At 37.3% G+C, this 21,821-nt stretch overlaps 2 protein-coding genes across 6 annotated transcripts in view; one reads left to right on the top strand and one right to left on the bottom strand.

Annotated features, from left to right (window-relative positions):
- The window catches only part of Enoph1 (enolase-phosphatase 1), a 63,270-nt gene extending 54,666 nt beyond the window's left edge, over positions 1-8,604 (bottom strand). Inside the window, exon 1 of the mRNA XM_071614371.1 lies at positions 8,317-8,604. Within this exon, the coding sequence (XP_071470472.1) occupies positions 8,317-8,361 (45 nt within the window). The 5' untranslated portion in view covers positions 8,362-8,604. The remainder of the gene's footprint in view (positions 1-8,316) is intronic.
- A 463-nt stretch (positions 8,605-9,067) lies between these two features.
- Hnrnpd (heterogeneous nuclear ribonucleoprotein D) overlaps positions 9,068-21,821 on the top strand; it is a 17,473-nt gene continuing 4,719 nt past the window's right edge. The window contains exons 1-4 of one of the 5 annotated variants that reach the window (XR_003583396.2): positions 9,068-9,620; positions 11,497-11,553; positions 20,803-20,971; positions 21,722-21,821. The exon at positions 21,722-21,821 is cut by the window's right edge and continues 62 nt beyond it. Coding sequence is in view for 4 of the 5 variants with exons in the window: in XM_027939746.2 (XP_027795547.2) it covers positions 9,385-9,620; positions 11,497-11,553; positions 20,803-20,971; positions 21,722-21,821 (562 nt within the window). In the remaining variant the exon portion in view is untranslated. The remainder of the gene's footprint in view (positions 9,621-11,496; positions 11,554-20,802; positions 20,972-21,721) is intronic. The other 4 variants (XM_027939746.2, XM_027939748.2, XM_027939747.3 and 1 more) reach the window with 4 other exon arrangements.

Below are 21,821 nucleotides of genomic sequence, written 5' to 3'. Positions count from 1 at the left end.
AAAATCAAAAATTTAAAATAAAAAAAAATTTCACTTTCCAGTCCTTTTATATAAATACTATGTCTTCTTTGAAAAATATTTTAGCAATCTTTAAAAATAGTTTTCCAAATTGGCTAAACTATGGTCAACACCAAGAATACCATGTAATGTGTGTTCTGCTGGGATCTTCCAAGATTCAAGTCTAGTCATTCATTTAGAAGGAATGAGAAGCAATAGGTATGGGTCTTGAGGACAATCAGCATTCTCTTGTAAAGCAACTATTTCAGGAGAGCTCATTCAGGCTCTTAAAGGAAGGGCAGGATAATCTCTACAGATCGCCAGATTCCTATTGTTGCCACAAATTTGATAGCTTAAAATAATATAAAGTTATTATTTTACACTTCTAGAGGTACCACAGGGTTGAATTAAGGTGTCTTAAGACTGCATTCTGGGCTGGGGATGTGGCTCAAACGGTAGTGTGCTCGCCTGGCATGCATGCGGCCCGGGTTCGATCTCAGCACCACATACAAACAAAGATGCTGTGTCCGCCGAGAAAACTAAAAAATAAATATTAAAACTCTGTCTCAAAAAAAAAAAAATTAAAAAAAAAAGACTGCATTCTTTCTGGAGGCTTTAGAGAATTGCTTTCTTTGACCTATCCAGTTTCTAAAAGGAATCTATGTTCCTTGGCATGTGGCCTTGTTTCCATCTTTAAAGCCAACAGTGTAGCATTTTCAGATCTCTGGGATATGACTGACCCTCCTGCCTTCTTCTTATAAGAACCCTTGTAATTACACTGGGTCTACTCAGATAATCCAGGATAATCTTAAGAACCTTAATCATATCTTGACAAGTCCCTTGTCAATAAAGGAACGTATTCATGGGTTTCGGGGATTAGGGCATGGATATTTTAGGGGACCATTATTTTGCTTACCATAGTAGAAGAAGAGTTTTTGTACTCACAAGGAAGGCTTGGCAGAATTTTTTTTTGTGTGTGTTACTGGGGATTATACTCAGGGCCTCGCACTTGCAAGGTAAATGCTCTACCACTTAATTACATCCCCAGCCCCCGACCCCACTCTTTAAAAAATTCTGACAGTGTCTGGTTAAGTTGCCCAGGCTGGCCTTGAATTTGCTATCCTCCTGTCTTAGTCTCCAATTAGCTGAGATTACAGGTCTGTGCCACTGAGCCTGGCTGACTTGGCAGAATCAAGCAGTTACTCTTGCTTAGTGGAAATCTGTCTAAACTCTAATATTCAGAATTCCACTTTTCCCTGATAAATATCTTAAGAGCTCATGCAAATATATGCAACTTGCTTTATATCTTAGCCACCTGTATGATCAACTTTTAAGTTTTTTCTTTTGAAATCTTAACTCTGTGACCTGAGCAAGGTATTTTATATTTTTCCAGGAAGGTAAGAAATTTTTTGGTTCCTCATCCAGGTTTTGATATAGGAATTTAAAGCTTTCAATGTATCATTTTCTTTCTCTAAGTTCCCCGGTGAACTTTCAAATACCCAAACCACTCCACAGTCCTTGTACCCTTTATTTCCACCATATTACCCCATTACAGCAACTTCTTGGGTCATCCAAGGTAATAATAAATTAACAATTTTGCCACTGTGTGCCATCCAATGGACTACCAATGCTATCACCATTTGCTATGAGGTCATTAATATGTTCAAACCTAATGGGATCAAACAACTAATTCCCACCCTGAATATTCTCAGCCTCCTGAAAATCTATCACCTATAAATAGCTGTAGTGAGGAGAAAGTATTATGCAAGTATTATGGAATAGAGAGATTGACTGTAGCAACTAAGGGTAATGGATATAGGAGACAACAAAGGAATGAAGGTCTGGAATTACCACTGAAGTACTAGAGAACATTCACTAATGACTTTGGCTTGAAGGATTGTTGCAGATGGATAAGTTGGAACATTGATATAAGAAGCCACAGCTTGTGGAGAAGTCTGTGAAGCTGCCACTTATATCCACCATGACCTCGAAGCAGTAGTTTGCAAAAAAGTCTGAGAAGTTATTGTGCTTGGATGCTACATATGCAAAGTGGGAGTTTGTGGAGAGATCCGAGAAGAGCCACAACTTCCTGGAAAAAGTCTGTGAAGCTGCTACAATATCCAAGAATACAAGCTTTCCTTTTCTACCTTCCTGTTCTACTGCGAATACTTACTATGGTCTGAATGTCTGTCTCCCCAAAATTCATATGCTAAAACCCTCACCTCCAAGGTGATGGTATTAGGAGGTCAGATCTTTGGGAGGTGATTAGATGAAGGCTCTATCCTCACGAATGGGAATAATACACACACACACACACACACACACACACACACACACACACACCCATCTCTCTCTCTCCAGAGATCTCCTTTGTCCCTTCCACCATGTGAGGGTCTATGAGAAGATGCTGCCTATGAATTAGGAAGTGGGCCCTTACCAGATGCAGAATCTGCCAACACTTATACTGGACTCCCTAGTCTCCCAAGGGTGAGAAATAAATCCAGTCTTTGGTACAATATCTTATCACCGTAGTCTACATGGAATATGATATACCACATGTTGGCAAACTCAACTCAGAACTACAAAGGGAAGGAGATTCTGGAAAATGTTCCTGGCTTCTTCTCCTCTTTAATGCAGAGATAAAAATAAGTGGATAGTAGTAATGTAAAGTCAATAACCAACAGATCAGAATAGTTAGAATACTTCAGAGAAATAAAATGGCAAGTCAAACTGGTTTAAATGATAAAAGAAAATTTACCAAGTCTCATATCTGTCTAGATGTAGAGATAGGAAGAAGTTGATCTCAAAGAATGTGACCAGGACCTATGATCCTCTCATGTCTCAGGAATTTTTTGTTGCTGTTCAATTCTTAGCTTTCTAGGTAAGAATCTTTGTGGGGCTGGGGATGTGGCTTAAGCGGTAGCGCACTCGCCTGGCATGCGTGCGGCCCGGGTTCGATCCTCAGCACCACATTAAAAAAAAGATGTTGTGTCCGCTGAAAACTATAAAATAAATATTAAAAAATTCTCTCTCTCTCTTTAAAAAAAAAAAAAAAGGAATCTTTGTGTAGCAAAATGGCTGCCAGTGGTTCCTCCACTTAGATGCTTTTGTTTGTGGGGTAGGAAGAGTGTTGCTTCACTCAAAATCAAGAGTTATTGGATATGATTGGCTGCCTTAGGCTCTGTGCTCTTCCAGAAACAAACAATGTGACCAGGGATGAAAAGTTCATCTGATAAGCTGTTCCTTATGCCTTCACCCCTGCTCCACTGGTTTCTTCTACATTATTACTGAGAGAAGACAAAATTGATGTTGGGAGTCCCCAAACATCAAATGTCTATTATAGTAACCAAAATATCAAGGACATGAACTAGCAAACAGAAAAACCCTTCCTGTTATAGCCAGAGGTACTAACTGATATGTGTCACTATTTTCAAAGTATTACTTTTGAACAACTGTATTAAGTCTAAGAGCCTAAGAACTCTTAACCATGGTGTAAGAAGGTGATTACTCTGATGCAGCGTAAATGGGGTGAGAAATATCAAATAACTTACAGCCACTACAGAAAAGAAAAGGCTCCAAATAGCTACAGGACATAGACATTTTTCTAAACTTTTTCTTAGACTTTCAGTATTTGTTAGTTGAGCCTTAATCTGAAAACCTTGACTTTTCTGTACTATATTCTCTTTTACAATAACTTCCTTGAATTGTCGATCCTGCAAATTAAGCAAAACAATTATAAAATTAGCAGCTAAAAAAAAACTTAAAAGTACTTTATTAAGTAAAACCTGATAGTATTTGGTTTCACCCTTAGTCCTTGGGGAAAGAAAGAAGTCTGGAGTATCCAAGAGGCCAGAGCTCAAATAATTGTACTTATTGTAATACCTGACTTATGGCCAACCCTTACTGTAGTAGCTAACCAAAATCTCACTCCAGAACTTCCAGAAGAGGGAAAATAGAAGGAAAAAAAATTGAAATTGAACAAAAATGCAATCTGAGTTTTATTGGAAATATTATTACTATCAATCTAACTCTTAAGTTTCATTGACGCTTGCTGTCATTTGAACATGTTTTTTTTCATAGAAAACATAACTCTAGAAAAGCTAAACAAAGTCATTTAACCACATGGAACTAATACCCTTTCTGTAGATTTGCCCTTTGTCAAAAGATCAATCAAAAGATGCTAAAATATAGTCAACTCATCTCAGTGACTTTTAAACTCATTTCCTTGATGCCCTCGTATAGTCCACTGTCCACACATCTAAAATGATCCACTTAAATGTTTAAGTCACAACATATCTTTATTTTGCTCAAAACTTTTTATTCTCAATTTTACAAATAAATGCAAAATGTTAACCATAGCTTACATGAACTTAACCATGTTCCTACATGAACTGGCCTCTATTGTAGAAAAGCCAAGCACTCCTCCTGGCTCAGATGTACTCTTTGCTGTGTAGTCTTTGAAAAAGCTTTGTGTACAGCTTTCTCCCTCACTTCCTTCAGGCCTCTACTTTAAAAAAGTTATCTTCTTCAAGAGTCTTCTCTCAAAACCTTATTGCACACATTCTATCTTCAGCACCTTATTACTTTTCTTCCTGTCACTACTGAAAATTATATTATATTATCTACTTATTTTGTCTGTCCTTTGTTTCCCTCACCAAAGTATCAGCTTCATGAGTCCAAAGGCCTTATCAGTTTGGGTCACTGTTATATTATCAACACCAGATGCTACTTGTGCCAAAATGTGCTGCACGCTTAAATGTGAATAAATCTAACTAGAAATTACCCCAGTATTTATTTCTAAGATGCATTTAGATGAATCAAGATAAATTCTGCAGACAGGAGTTGGTAACTAACTAGTTGTTGGTGTGGGGGGTGATATTAAAGCTGGTTCCCTGGTTTTGGATGAAGCATAAAGGTGAATGGAGGTGTCATTTACTTGAGACAAGGAAGATTAAAGAAGTATATTTGTAGGAAAGACTCAATTCAATTTTAGGCATCTAAAGTTTGTGATGTCTATGGACATCCAGGTGAAGATATGTGGAGAGTGGTGGCTTGGATCATGACCTCTGATTGCCTCCTGGCTGCACTGGGAACTTCCTGTGTAAAGGTATAGGTCAAGATTGCCCAGTTGCTGTGGTAACACCTGGCCTGAGGAAACTGCAAAGGTTTGGAATTATATCAGTCTGGACCTGGAGCTCAAGTACCAGCTGTCAGGGATAGAGAATTCTGAGCATAACAAGATACTCTAATGTCTCACCAGTGCTGTGTCCTTCAGATTGCCTGTTTTGCAAAAACTTCCCACAAATAACCTTTTTAATGATAAAACCTATATAATAAACATGCTGAGCTAGCTCTGGCCATTATTCCTCCATCAGAGGACAGTGTCCCACCTGGACCTAGCTTTCTCTATGTGTTTGTCTTTTCTTAATCCCCCATTGCTCCTTGCTGGTTTCTGAATTAAAGCCGTGCAGGACATGGCAGAGATGTTAAGTAGTTAGATGGATATATGTAGGCCTGGAGTGAGATGACTAAATTCTTTATCATGTGAATCCTTTTAAAGTACTTATTCTTTAATTGCTTCTAAAGGCACCCTTTTGATGGTCCTCTGGTTAAGCAGCACTCAAAATGTACCATATCTAGACTTCATTGCTGAAACAAAACCTGTTAGTTCATATTTAATGAACTTCTACTATCTGAATGAAGTGATAACTACTTGACAGCCAAGAACAATGATACAGAATATTTATTACATGGGCACTTAATCACTTAAAACTACAAGTTAACTCTGCAACAAAATTCTTAAATCCTACAGAGGGTGAGTAAATAGGTCAATACAGGTTACAGACTATTTAACTTGGTTACAGAAAAAAACTCAAGTATGTGTACCTTTCTGTTGTTTCTTCCACAGTTCATTCTCGGGTGCCAACTGGAATACATGTTTTCAAAAATGTGAACAGTCATAAATAAATAAATAAGGAAATGAATAAGTAGGACTAGTGTTTTCAGATTTTATGGTTACTCTGAACCTTGTAGATCATTCAATAAAGACCCTTGGTCTATTTCATGTGTTTAGGGGGGAAAAAAAACATCTGAACAGTGTTATCTTCTGCCAAATCTGTAGAAAGCGTCTAGCAGATAAAAACCTTGACTCCTTGACTTAGATGTATACATTTTATCCTAGTAAAAGTGATTCCAGTTTAAGTCTGAAATGAACTTTGATGATAAAACCTATATAATAAACACGCTGAGCTAGCTCTGGCCATTATTCCTCCATCAGAGGACAGTGTCCCACCTGGACCTAGCTTTCTCTATGTGATTGATTTGTCTTTTCTCTTTTATGAGTTCTCTAATTTTTTTTTTTTTTTTTTTTTTTTTGCAGTTACTGCTTTATCAGGGTAAATTTAGAAGCATCTAGCATTTCAGCATGTTACCTTAAACATACTATGGATCTCTTAAAGCAATGGAATTTCTGATGTCCTGGACCTTCAGAGAGGATAGTTTTCTTCCCAGTGATTTGAGACTGTCCAATAAAGCATTTCTTGCTAGAAATTAAACATTAAGTTCTTACTTATTAATGTATAATAAAGTTTTTTCCTCTTAACACTGTTCAAACATCAAGAGATTCAGAGTTGTATTTATGCCAAAGATGAAGTGAGATAGTTAGGAGGTGCATTTTAAGTCCTTGGAAACATATCTAGTTTGTCTGAAAGGCCCTAAATCTAGCCAGTTGGACATACCTAGTATTTTATCATTCAATAATTCAACTTGCAATTGTACATGTCTTGTTTCTCTGTGTGTGTGTGTGAGAGAGAGAGAGAGTACGTGTGAGTGCACGTGTTTGAGAATTAGAATGATACACAGAAAACATTATTTTTTTCATGAACTCACGGTCTATACACGAAGAATAACAGATGTAAGGATATGAAGCTATGACAAAAAGAGAATGAATTCTGCCTAAAGAGGTCTGTGAAGACTTCACAGAAAGACAAATATTTGATTAGAGTTTTGAAGGATGGATAGGCATTTACTAGGCAGGTGAGGAATATTAAACAGGGTTAGAGTTAAGTGAGTTCTAAGAGAATGGTGGATGTAGGAGCACAGGGTGTAGAAATTTAGGCCACAATATAAAGGGTGTTGAGTGATATTGTATCATTCGCTATCACATAGCATATAGCAATGTGTTTAAAATCATTCCTATGTTGATTGGAATTTTTTTTATAAATTCCAAGTATTCCAGAAGTTACGGGGCTGCATGTGAATTATCAACAGACCTTTTGGAAAAGTTGCTAATACTATAAAGTGGGCAAATATAAGGATATTATAAGAGTAAATGAAACCATGAAGTCATTTGGTCTCTTTTTGCAGTGTTGGGGATTAAATTCAGGGCCTAGGCACATTAGGGAAGCATTCTACCATTGAGCCACAGTCCCAATATAGTTATCCTCTCTTGAAACCAGAAAAGGTTCAAGAGACTTCTCTTTGATTCATCATATTAGTGGTCTCCAACCTGCTCAAAACTTTGAATTGAGCACAATGGCCACTTTATCACTGGCTAATATCCTGGCAAGTGAAGACAAACGTGGAGTCACTGTAGACAAACCTTCTTAACATTGCCTTCCTGTGATTGCTTAATATAGGACTTCAGGAAATCTACATTTTTGGAATTTCAAAATTTGACCTGCATTCTTGAGTTTTAAGTAGTCTACGATGCAAAAGTTTATTTTTCTCTTCCTTTGGGATTTCTGGATAGCGTTCAGTTATTATAAATTAAGTACATAGTAGAAAACGAGTATTTAATATCTTGAGAGTTCTATGCTGTATTTTGCAAACTTTTCCTAACTTAGCCTACACAAATGCTGAATAGGCAAACAATTATTTATTGATCACCAAAGTACCTAGAAATTTCATTTTTTTCTAAAGATAGTTGCAGAAAGCTGCAAATCTCAAACCATAAATAATCCAGCTTCCAGCCAAGGCTAGAGTATCTAATAGGTCTATTAAAGAATAATTTTACTGTTATCCTGAATAACACGCCTAATGGTGTTAAAACAAAACAAAACAAAAAAACAAAACAAAACAAAACAAACACCACACAACCACCTCAACACAACAAATTCAGAAATCTCGTAAAGATGATTCACGGCATTTATGTATCCTATTTAGTACAAGTACTAAAAGCCATTAAACTAAATGAACCCTCGATTGATTTAACACACTTCCCAACTATCATTAATGTAAAAGAACCACGGTAGACTTTAGGACTTTCTAATAAGGCAAGCAAAGCAAAAACAATCCCGGTTCCTTAAAACTAAGCGTTACCTGCTTCTTTTGACGAAAAATTTCAGGAGAAAAGCAGGCAAGCATTAATCTTAGTTGGAAAGTCAATCTTAAAGAAAAGGTAGCCCTAGTTGTCAGCGACCTCAGCCTGTCTGGGCAAGGCCCGCGGCGGCCGTAGGGAACCTCAATGTCACCGAGTTCGGGCGGGGACGACTGGCGGAGGAACTGCGGCTGTCACGGCACGCGCACGGTCCGCAGCGGCGCTTCGCTCCACGCACCGTCAGCCCGGATTCCCCAGACGCCGCCGGCAAAAGCGGCTGCCGCTTCAGGGCAGCTTCCTTTCTCTGGCTGGGCCCTCCAGGACATAAGTCGCCGGGAGTACTCCTCTCTTCCCTCATCCAAACGTCGCAGGCGCACAGGACAGTGGCCTTCCGCGAGGAGCAACCACACCCCTTCCCGTCACCGCTATTCCAGTCTGCATGGTAGGGAGAGGTGAGTGGACTCCAGGAATCCTCAGAAGGGCGGGGGAGGAGGAAGGAGCCTCTCTAGCTGCGCCTCCTAACCAACGCTCCTTGTTCTCGATGCTCCCCCCCCCCCACGGCCGTATTACAGCACGTCACTTCCGGTTCCTTTTAAAGGCCCCACGGTGTGCGGCTCCGCGCGTGCGAGGAAGGTAAAAAAGGGAGTGAGAGGGCGGGACCGAGGAGAAAGAGGGTAGGGGGGGAACTAGCGGTGGAGGGGGCGGGGGAGGCGCAAAGGGCGCGCTCTGGCGTCACGTGACCGGGACGCGCCGTTCTTCCGTCGGCCATTTTAGGTGGTCCGCGGCGGCGCCATTAAAGCGAGGAGGAGGCAAGAGTGGCCGCCGCTGCTGCTTATTCTTTTTTAGTGCAGCCAGAGATAGTGGGAGTGCGCGCCGCACGAGAGTGGGAGGCGAGGGGGGCAGGCCAGGGAGAGGCGCAGGAGCCTTTGCAGCCACGCGCACGCCTTCTCTGTCTTGTGTGCTTCGCGAGGTAGAGCGGGCGCGCGGCAGCGGCGGGGATTACTTTGCTGCTAGTTTCGGTTCGCGGCAGCGGCGGGTGTAGTCTCGGCGGCGGCGGAGGCAGTAGCACTATGTCGGAGGAGCAGTTCGGCGGGGACGGGGCGGCGGCGGCGGCAACGGCGGCGGTAGGCGGCTCAGCGGGCGAGCAGGAGGGAGCCATGGTGGCCGCGGCGCAGGGGACAGCGGCGGCGGCGGCGGGAAGCGGAGCTGGGACCGGGGGCGGAACCGCAGCTGGAGGCACCGAAGGAGGCAGCGCCGAATCCGAGGGGACGAAGATCGACGCCAGTAAGAACGAGGAGGATGAAGGGTGAGTAAGGGGCAGCCCAGGATAGTGAGGCCCAACTAGGCCCCCTCCCCCTCCCTATCCCCCGCCATTAGGCCTCGCTCCCTCTCTCAGCCCGCCCTCCAGGCCCCCTTGCAGCCTCCCTGCACTGGTCTCCTCTTTGCTCTGTTGGACTCCCCGGAGCCTTCATTTCCTCCTTCCCCTGACTGCTTACTGCCCCCTCCCCCATCACACACGTTTCCACCTTTAGCCGTCACCATGCTGCTCCCCGGCCCGCCCTCCTTTCCTCCCTCGCTACGGGTCTCCTCCCACCGACTTAGCCGCCAGGATTTTTTCCCGCCTGTCGAGGACACCTTTTTATCTGTTCCGCTGTCCTCTCTTTTCCTTGTTTTCTCACATCTTGGACATAAAAAAATGCAAATAGAAAAAAAAAAAGGGCTTTTCTGCCAGGATTACTGAGGTTTATTTGGTGTTTCCCCACTGTTAACGAGAGGACAAGTTTGTTTGTAAGCACTTGCTTTGGGGAACGTGTAGATCGTTCATCTCTGTTACTCCCGCGTCGGCTTCAGGCCGAATGTTTTTCATTTTAAGTAAGTTTCGCCTTAGGACTTGTTCGATATTTTTTTTTCACTTTACGCAATCGCACAACGGTATGCCTGTATAGGCCTTACATTTCCACCATGGGACAAATTTGGCCTGCTGATAATGCCCCCAATCCCTGTTAGTACGTTGGTTTTGCTTCGCGGGCTTTCCCTAAGTTCCTTTCCTAGTCGGCTGGGCTTGCACTTGACTGGAGCTGTTCCTACCTCTGGCCTGCTGGATGCCCTTCCCCCCATCCCACTGAGTTATTCTAACCGCGCACCCTTTTCGCGCCCTCAGCTATTGGGTTTTCCAACTATTCGTACAGAATGTACTGTTAACTTTTTCTGTGCACCTTATTATTATTATTATTATTTTTTACATCTCTCCCCACTTTTCGGTGCCCAGGAGCCTTTTTTCGGTTTTATTTCCACCTTCTCACCCACAATTAAAGGATGCCCCCCCCGCCCTTTTTCATAAAATAAACAGATCCTGTATCGTGCTGTGGGATAAACTTTCTGTTTTCAAGTTCTTAATACAAACTTGCTTCCTTTAATTGGAATAACTTACACATTACTGTTTAAAGCTGCTTTGAAAAATATATTTACAATGCAGCATCAATAAGAGTTAACAGAAGGGACTAAATCCCGGCTCTTAGTTGAGTTTCTCTTATTCCCATTACTGACTATTGATCTTGGGTTAATGCCTCCATTTCTTTTTGTAATGGGGAGGGTGTATATGAAAAAAATTTTTTTTTCTCACTGTAACAAGGAGAAAGCTTTTGGTGGAGGGTAAAAGCAATAAAATGTCACTAACCCAGTATTAGAAACATGATTTCCTTTACTGGGCAATAGCATAGGGTTCGGAGGGGGTGTTGGGTAAGCACTTTGAAATGAAGTTTTTAATAATTTAGCCTAGGCAGATTCTTGTCAGGCTATTTACTGATGGTGCTGGCTTTGGGGGAGTGGAGGTGGGAGGGGAAGTAAACTTTTATTAATTAAACAGAACTAATCTTGAAATATACGTAGTGTAATTTGAGAAAAGAATATGTTAAATATTTGGAAATTTAAGCCTTTAACATTTTGGTTTTTGCTTTCTGAATTCTGTTCTTCGGACAGAGACACCAAAATGATAAATTATAATTTAAGTTTGGGGCAGGCTTTTTTGTTAGTCCTGAGTTTTCAAATCGCAAAGCAGCTTCCTTTGTAGTTAGCTGCTGTTGAACTGAAGTGTAAATGAGTTAAAAGTTTTTAACCCTAACAATGTCAAAAACTAAAACTAGAATTTTGATTGGTTGCTGTACCGGTTGTTAATTCCCTAGCCATTCAAACTCCTCCCCACGACACACTGAAGCAGCGACGGCACAGCGGGAAGAATGGTAAAACTTTTAAATTTTATTTCTGTATTATAAAGGTTTCAGTAGTCATAACTTGAAGAGGCTGTGTATTGGTTAGTTGCCCATTGATCCCCAGGAAATTGTAGACATTGATTCAATAGGATATCTTATGCCTGGGATATAAAACATTTTTAGGTATCGTGCATAATCTTTGGGCAAAACTGATGCTATTGCATATTTGGTCTGTGGTAATGCATGTAATTACATTTTGGTCAGTTTAAGCTAAATACAATTAGTATTGTTTTTATATTTGGGCAAAAAAGTGTTATCATAATTTCACACTTATTTTTGTTAAGATGAAAAATAATTTTGTTGAAATTCTAAATTAATGCTAAATATGAAGACTACTTGAAATTCCTTTTGAAATGTCTTGCATGTTATACTGGAGTATTCTGGAGATGTCAAAAGTAAAAATTCTTTTTAGTACTTTGAGCATTATACAAAAATGTCTCTTCTCACTAACAATGTTTGTAAGTATACTTTTAATAAGAATTGGATATGTGCCATTCAGAGATGGGCTAATGTGGCTTTCCACTGTAGCTCTTACCAGGTTTTTTAATTTTTATTTTCCATGTGATTTGGTTGGAATGTTAATTACAGTTTGTTCACATGTATTCACAATTGCATGACTTCTCTTTAGAGGCTGGTAGGTTGAGTATTGTTCTTTTCATCCTGTGATCCATCTGCCCCCCATGTCAGTCTTTTTGCCTTCAGGATCATATTTGGATTTTTCAGGTGTTTGTATCCTCCACCACTGGAGAGTAAAGAGACAATATTTTGCAGATAGTTGCCTTGTATCTATACAAACTATATTTGAAGAACCCATTTGGTAAACATTTTAATTTTACACACGATTTACTTACTATATTCTCATCCACTGAAGCTTGCCTAGTTTTAGATTGGTGGTAAAGTAGACTGACAACAGGCAAAGGAAAAAGCAAAAAAGTTATATAAGACTGGAGTCAGAGTTTGACAAACTGAGTAAATGTTTAAGATGAACAATAATCCCTCTATTTTGGTGGCTAGAGGGCACAAATGACTCACCTTCACTGCTAGTTAATAGTGACATTAACATTAAATCATATAACTGTATTTGACTTATTTCATAATGCATTTTGAATCTTAATTCATTTCCAGTAATTTGAAATGACCATAAGCAATTAGATGTGAAGGTGGGTGTTGATTCTTACCAGAATTGTCCTTCCCCTGCTATCTAGAACTGTGTAATTCTATAGCTTTTGAGGCAGCCTCTTTTATGGAAAATTGACAACTATTTGTAGTTCATGAACATTTTAAAATATGACCAGTTGTCATCCTCCACTGAAATATTTTACTGAGATTCCTTTTAAGTTAAGCAAGTTTGCACTCACAAAGTAGTTCTCTATTTTTTGAGATAGAATCTTAACATTGCCTCAACTGGTCTTGAACCTGTGGGCTCTGACTTCAGCCTCCTCAGTAGTTGGGACTATGGGTATCCACCACCATGCCTGGTATTTTTTGTCTTTTAAAAGTCTAATATTTGACATGATAATTGCCTAATCATTTGGCCCAATTTTGTTGCAAATATTGAATCTTTGAGCAAAAATCCCCTAAAGACCTTTAAGCTTTTTTTTTTTTTTTTTAAATTACACACTTGCCGACCTAAGTGTTTCTGTTTCCCACACATTGAGGAATATTGGGCAGGAGTTCATTTTATAGTCTTAATGGTGAGGATAAAACTGTTTAGTGGATAAAAAAAATCATATGAATTGATTTTAATACAATTCTGTGTATTTCTGTTTCTGAATCAATTTGTTGTGGGCATAGTTTTGCTGTTCTTTTTTCCTTTTGCATATGAGAATGAACAGTTATTTTTAGGAATGCATCTTAACTTTAGTTCTAGTGAATGTTTCCATTGTGTACTATGGGACTAGAGAATAAATGTTCATTCCCATAGTTAAATGACATCTAGAATCTTTGCTTCCCACCCCCTGTACTGGAGATTGAAACTGGTGGTGCTTTGCCACTGAACTATATCCCCAGCCCTTTCATTTTTTATTTTCAGACAGGGTCTCTTAAATTGCCCAGCTTGCCTGGAACTTGTAATTTTTCTGCTTCAGCCTCCAGAGTCTCTGGGATTATAGGCATACACAACCAGTCCTGGCTACCTTGCTTTAATCTTTATAGTATTAACATCACTAGTTTTTACTAAAAACAATTGCATTAGAAATTCTCATTTTGCTTTGTTATGTAGTATTGTTCTATTCTCTGCATTGCTATAGTAGATACTATATCTACTGTTGCAGATACTTTAAAATTAACCAGTGTCTGGGTGAAATACACATGGTCATGTAGTAAGCTACTTGGATTATTGTTTTTAAATTTTAAAGAACTTTAGAAAGCTAGAGTTATGTTAGTGTTCACACAGTGTTCACACAGATGGGTTGATTATTAACTTAACCTACCCTCCCTACCCCCACTTTGAATAGGGTAGGAAGCAAAATGGTCCCATTCAGATATAACAGTATATAGTGGTGTTTCTCCATTAACAGGATAGTAGTAGACTGACTCCTGTAACAGTATATAAGCTCAAGGATGATTATTTTGGGGAATATTGCTATAGGTTACTTCCTGTGTACTTTTATTAGAAAGGGCTTCATGTTTTTGTTTAAAATACTAGGAATTGTAAGCTATACCTTAGTGCATCTGGGACAATATGAACATTGTTTTGTAAAATAATTAACATTTATAGTAGGCCCAAGCCAAATATACTGGCCTTTTATTCAGTAAAGTTGGGTTTGCCAGAAACAATTGAGATCCTGAATAGCTAGGTCTCAGTATTCTTTGGAACTTTTGACAGCTTTCTTAGGGTTAAAATTGCAGAAAAGGCTGTCTCCAAATCTTGACATGGTAAACGTTTAGGGGGATAGTTTTCAATTCTGCTTTACTTTTTTTATTTTTTTCTTAAATGATGCTGGGGATTGAACCTGTGCATGGAAGGCAAGCATGTTCTACAGACCCTGAGCTACATCCCCAGCCTGGGAGTATTAAATTCTTTACATTCAAATTCTCATTTGATAGGAAAGATAATATAAATTATATAATCTCTTAAGCTTAGAATTAGGGAATATTGTTGAAGTTTTTCAGTACTACTTTTTGAGAGAAACATGTTTACCTCAAACCTGGGTTTATTTTTTTTCCAGTCATGTGACCCCCTTCTATAAAATCAGTGTATATTTTTGATAATGTGTGGTTACTTTGTCATATGCAAGGCTTCCATAATAAAAGAGACATTATTTTGGTGTCATTGTGGCCACCATGAAGGATAATAGTTTAAGTAATGATAAAAACCATGATTAGAATAACTGCCCCATTCCATTCATAGCTGTGCACTTTAAGTGTATGCAAATTAAATGGAATGATACATAACTTATAATTCTGTTAGTCCAGGCTTGATTTGACTTTAGCTCTGCTTCAGCCTTATAGTAGATATGGGATCTGTTTCTCTTACTTCACTTTCAACAGTGTGGTCTCGGGTAATATAACTTGTTTGTTACTTGGTTTGCTAATCAATATGTTGGAAACAATGCTCACCACAGGAAGATTGACTACATAGAATACTTTCATAGCTTGTGTGTATTTGTCCGGTGCCCTAATAGTTGATACTGCCAGTGATTTACTCCTGTGGAGTAAAGGTAAGCATATTTTAGTTTCTGGAGTATTGTGTTGTATGTTGGTGCTAGTTATTTAAGAATATTTGGGGTAACGAGGGAAGATTCCTATTTACTGGCAGTGTTTGGCTAATAATCAGGGTGATAGCTTTAAGTATTGGTTCATACAATGTAAACTCCTGCTTATCTAGATTTCAAACCATCAGCTTGGGAAATTCACCCTCTACCTTTTGGTCTCACAAGATGTATGAAACTATAGCAAATATTCTTAACCAAGCTATTCAGCAGACAACAACATGGAAAGAATGCCCCGCAATTTTTCCTTATGTTGAAAACTAATGTGTTTTTAAAGGATTGGCAGATGCTAAAAATTCATCAGGAATGATTTAAAAATCATTTTCTGCTTTCAGCATTTATTTCTAATGGAAAACTTCATAGGATTGTGACTATATAAAAGTTAAGGAAATACCATTCCTTAACCTCTTGGGTAAATAGGAGTTTACATTTTAAAGTTGGTTGAGAATTTAAAAAGTTAAAACACAAGTCATTGTTTCCTTGTAATGAAATGAAAAAAGGGAAATGGTGGGTTAAGCAAAGTTTATTTTAGGAAATTAGATTTAATATAAAAAATTAATCTTGCTTAGAAAATGTTTGATCTTTGTACATGTTAGTCTTGAATAAAGAATTTTTTGTACTTTATAATGTCATCCTGACATGCATTGAAAGCTGGGGGGGAATTAATAGTGGGAAAATAATTTTGGGGGGGTTATTACTCAATTTTGATGTAGTCGTGAATAGTTAAAAACTATTTAAAAAGAGTGGAACTTAAAAGTCTGGTTATATTCTTGATTTGTTGTCAACTAATAAGGTTAGCTCTTAGACAAATTCTAAAATCACTTCCATACTATCTTATCTAGTTGTGAAATAACCTTCTCATTATAGGTGACTAATGACTTAAGTTTAAAACCTGTGTTTCTGAGGAAAGTGCTCATGTCTTAGGGGCTGGTGAGATTTTGTTATAATTTATCATTTTAGGATTTTAAAAAGATTCTAATGATAAAATACCAGAAAATGATTAAAATATGGATGAATTATATGCTTGAGTAACATTTACTCTAATAGGTGCCAGTGATTGGCCAATTATGGCCCATACCTGAAATGTATCAGGTTGACATTCTGTTGCATTTTGTTCAACTGTCAGAACTTGTTATGAAGCCACATATGTAAAATCATGAGTTCAGAATTGTTTGAAAGTTACAGAATGCTTTTTTTTGTTGTTGTTCCTATTTCAAAATTGTAAGTACAAACACTTGAGTAAGTGTTTGACAGTAAATTCCAGTAAAGACTTGTTAGGGAAGGTGTCTTTAAAATATTATTGGCTTTGGAATGTTAAATCTTAATTATCAGTTTATTGATGGGGGAAACCCAGGATTATTAAATGAGAGCATTTTCAACCAGCCAGCACTATTCTGTATGTATTTCCCTTTATGTTTTAAATTATTTTTAAAGTGCTGGCATATATGTAGAGGACTGCCAAGTCACCAAAATGATTCATAGAAGCTACATTTAAGAGCTCTTAAATAAAATATGACCTAATTTCTAGTCTGTATGTAAGACTTATTTTGTCCCTTTTCCATTAATATTGGAAAGTTTATAAAGCCCTTGTAGTTAAAAGTTAAACCATTGAGTAAATGGAAAAGTTACATTGTTTAGATCATGTTTAGATTGTGCTTTACTCCACTATAATAACTTTAGTTTTCTGGACAGAATTCCTTGCTTTGTTCTGCTGTATTTAACTCCACTTACTGATATCTTGAGTTAGGCTTGTTACAAATGGGTAAAGAATCTTAGAATTTTTTTTCCCTCTTACTTAGGGTTATACTGTTAACAAGTGATGGAGCTAGGATTTAAACATAGGCACTTTGGCTTTTACTTCCCCTAAACTTGAACTAAAATGTGATTTTTTTAAAAAAGGCCCGGAAAGCAGCCTCAATTCCTGAGTGACACTGCATAGCATTTGGATAGTCATCTACACTGAGTCATATAATTTTATGCTTGCCATTGAATTTTATAATTTGGAGTAATAGCAGCTGTGAAAACAAAAAGAATTCTGTTATTGAGTAGGTGTTTTAAATTGCATACTGTATTGCCTTTGTGATTCTGAAATATTTAGCTCATAGATGGGATTAAGAGGTTATTCTTTATCAATGAAATACTGTAGATGAAGTCCTATATTTTAATCGGGATTGTTGATTCACTTACAACTAAGGATCGAATTTTAAACTTACATTGCAGCATTAGGAACCAGTTTTGTTGCTACTTGAACAAGTCTTGGTAGTTTTAACTTGGCTGCTTAGGAATTTTCGAAGTTCTATCTACTTCATTGGAAAGTGTTTGCACCTCTACAGGAGTGACAGCAACTTGAAAATCAGTCTTTGTATTCAAGGCAGCAGAGGTAATCTGGACAGACAGTAGGTATTGTGCTTTAAGCAAGATATATAAAAAATATACGTAATTTAAATTGGTATTAGACCAGTGCTTAAGTTTGACGAAAATTGTATGTCAGTGTTCTAGAGAGACTAAATAAGTGCCCATTTGTCCAAAATTAAATTAAAATAAACAGATGTTTTCTTGCTGTGATATACAGTTAATAGTTTGCTGTGCTTAGTGAATAAATTTGGAATAGATTTAATGTGTTCCATTTAGCGAAGATGGAATGTATTTGATATCATTTGTGTTGTCATATATTCACTGGTCTTATCAGTTGTTAAACAGCCTTTCTTAATTAGAAAAGAAGAAAAAGCCACAGGGCTTTTGGGCTGCCAAGGTACTCATAATATTTATCTCAAAGAAGAACCACTTAGGATGTTGCTCAGAAACTATTTACATTTACCTTACACAAAATTTGAAGTTTTAAGAGCTAGCTAATTAAGTACAAAATGGAAAGGAGATACTTTTAGAAAAGCAACTGGTGATTAATAGGGCAGAAATGAAAAGTAAAATTTGTTTTAAAAGCTAAGAAATGAAATGTTCTTAGTATATCCATGAATAGCTGCCAAATTTCAGAGGACCTTATGGGCATTCTACAGTAGCAAAATATATTACTGATTACTGACCCATAGGGTGTTGAAACCATGATTGCTATATTTAAGAAGGCAGAAGAGGTGTGATGTTTTGTAGTAAAACATTGCATTCCAAGTAGTTGAATGTTTAATAAACAATAGGAGAGATTAGGGAAGGCAGGCAGTGCTTAAAGGAAGGTAGAGACTAGAAATAGTAATGTGTATTGTAGATGGTCAAAATATTTGATATTCTGGATAGTATTTTGATAGATTAGGAAGGATAGTATCTTCAGTAAACCCTTTTAGCTCTAAGGTAGACTAATAACAACTTCTATAATGACTATTACTGGTGGGAAGTTTCTTTATAGAGAGCACTTTACTGGGCCACTTGATGAATTAGTATAGCATGCTTATCTAATGATTAAGAAAATTAACTTGCCTCTTAAAGAACAGCTTGGGCTTGAGAATAATAATAGAATGTTCCTCATTATAGGTATTACATTTCCTTGTAATTGTATTTGTTGACAGTAATAAATTAAGGATACTATGAATATAAATAATATTTTGCTTATATCCAAACTAGTTGTCTTTATTTGAAGAATAGGACAGAATTTTCTTGCCTTTCAAATTTACCTTTTTAAAATAAGGCTCTTTAACTTTTCCATGTAGACTGAAGTACTTTCAGATTTTGTTAGTTAGTTTTGGTAAGTTTCTGTGATGATCAGATATGATGATTTAATAGTTAATCTTCATCTGAATTTGTATCTGTTACAGAACTTGCTATGCATCTCTCAGCAAAAGGTCATTACCATGTAGTTAGTGCTCTGTCATTTGTTCAAAGGCTAGAGTCCTCACCTTGAAAGAGTAAATGTTGGTAATGGGCTTTCATATATGAAGGAAGTATTCTGGATCTTTGGGTAAAAATAAGGTGTTTATAACAAATTATGTAAGATTTGTACATTAGAAGTATTATTCAAATGAAAGAAATGTGTATTAAGAAAATACTTCAATTTTTTCATGTAATTGGCAATAAGTAAACATTTGAAATTCACATTTATAGGTGTTTGGGTTATGTTGACTTGGTTATAAATTACCAAGAGTTTTAAATGTTAGTTCAAGCATGGAATTTTTGAGGAAGTTCTGAAAATTAAACATAAATGGACCAGCTCTAGAATACATGTGCACTTTGAAAACTTAACCTGAAATGAGAAGCACAGTATGTCTAAAGTAAGACTTCTTTTGCACTGAAAGTTTTGTCATTAGTAAATAAGTATAGTAAAACACTAGGATCAGTAACACCTCAGTTAATTAGGCATCTTAGAAGTGAAGAAGAAAGACCTTAATTTCAGGGACATCTTAGGAATGAAGCAGAAAGACCTTAATAAATTGACTTGATGCTAAAATGGGCCTCAGTGGCCTATCTTAAAGGCCCCAGGAAGGAGATATTCTGTATGAAAAGCTTGTTTTAGTTCCTTCACAGAGCTGGAAGTTAATACTATATTTCCCCCATCACTCTCCGTGACCCAACCCCAGTAAGAAAGACGCAGAACCTCAGCAAACTTAATTTTTTTTTCTCATAGGGAAATATTTTAGCCCCCACATAACAAATTCTGACAGTTTACCCTTAAAATTTGTTTTAGACTTGGTTTTTTAAAGTATAATAGAAGGTTTAATTAAGTTTTGGAGTTCTTTCTTGCTTTTGCAAAGCAAGCAGATGCAAATAATATCACAGAATTACTGCCATATCTGACATTTTTGCTATTTTGTTGAAATATTAAGACTCAAAAATCTTTTTAAAGCTTTTTTTCTTACCATGTATCTTTGTTCTTGTCTTGGTGGTTTTCCACTTACCACCTGTCACTTAGCACTTTTTAAAAGGTTTAAATCTATTATTGCTGGTTAACTGAGGTTCTACTGTAAATAAATCATCTAACTAGTGAATTGTGCTTCATTGGATAATTCTGTTCCTTAAATTGCTTTCACGGTTACATGATTGCTTCTGTCTTTTAAGGACTAAGCACATCAAAAAAGTTTTATAGCTTATGAGGTTTAGAATTTTTTATTGTGTGCTAAGAACTCTGCTAATGGGAAAGTTATTAAAAGTAGAGAATAAGTTAAGCATGGTTAGGAGGCCATGATCATTGGAGACTACTATGTAGCATTGACAAGTTTAATGAAGATTTGTAAGAGAAATTTGAAACTAAGATTGTCTTGCTATTAATGGTATTTTAGAAAAACTAGACTTTTACTTGGTTATGTATTTAAGTTTTTTAAAAGAAAGCCAAAAGACTTGTAATTTGCTGCTTGTTCATTATTTTATAATTTTTCAGCAGCGATAAACAAAGCTTTCTAGAATAATTTTTTTTTTTAAATGTGGGGCTATGTAGGAAGAATGACATTTTAATACACTGCCCAGTAAATTTGGTGGCAGTTTGGAAAAGATGTGTTAAAAATATGGATAATACTTAAGGCATTTCATTTTCTTTTTAGCATTTTAATACTGCTTTTTGTCTTTACAGGAAAATGTTTATAGGAGGCCTTAGCTGGGACACTACAAAGAAAGATCTGAAGGACTACTTTTCCAAATTTGGTGAAGTTGTAGACTGCACTCTGAAGTTAGATCCTATCACAGGGCGATCAAGGGGTTTTGGCTTTGTGCTATTTAAAGAGTCGGAGAGTGTAGATAAGGTAGTGTGTTATGTGTTCTGATCAGTTAATAATATAGTAAAATGTATTTGGTTTGATATAATAAATTTGCCTATCTTGTGTAGTTTTACAAGTATAACAAGGAAGAGGCAGATTGAGGAATTATTAATACTCTGTATGCCAGGCTTTACTTAATTAAAATTAACATTTAAAAATCTTGAGACTTGGACTGTTTGTAGCTCAGTGGCCAGCATGTGTGAGGCCCTGGGTTCAATCTCCAGCATCACGAAAAGAGAATAAAACAAGTGTACTTAAAAATGTTGAGACTTGGCTAGGGATATAACTCATGCCTAGCATGTGCAAGGCCTGGGTTTGATCCCTGGCATTGGGGAAAAAAATAAAATACATAATTAATAGAAACTTTAAATGCCTAGTTAAAAGGATGTGCTGTGACCAGTTCACAGAAGCATATTTTGAAATTTTTGTTAGGTAAAGCACTTTTTAATCAAATCATTAATTTTGATCCTGGGCCAAGGGCAAGTAGCAGCCATGTTTGTTCATGTTGCTGGCAGTTACATGGGATGGTTAAATTTGTGTGGTGTTTCCCCCACCCCCAGTTTTTAGTTATCTGTAGGTTTAGACATTAGTATGTTTGTTGGTGTGTCATATCACTACATGACTTCACAGTTTAATCTTGAGCCAGTCAACATATGCCTGGTTTTGTATTTAACTTATTTTTAAGTAAGTTCTAGTTCTAAACTTCAGTTAAAATGAAAAACTTAATTTCCTTAGGTCATGGATCAGAAAGAACATAAATTGAATGGGAAGGTGATTGATCCTAAAAGGGCCAAAGCCATGAAAACAAAAGAGCCTGTTAAAAAAATTTTTGTTG

This window comes from Marmota flaviventris, chromosome 7 (assembly GCF_047511675.1).
Source record: "Marmota flaviventris isolate mMarFla1 chromosome 7, mMarFla1.hap1, whole genome shotgun sequence".
Classification (NCBI taxonomy): Eukaryota; Metazoa; Chordata; class Mammalia; order Rodentia; family Sciuridae; genus Marmota; species Marmota flaviventris.
Note: the sequence above shows the minus strand (reverse complement) of the source record. Positions and strands in the feature narration are given on the sequence as shown.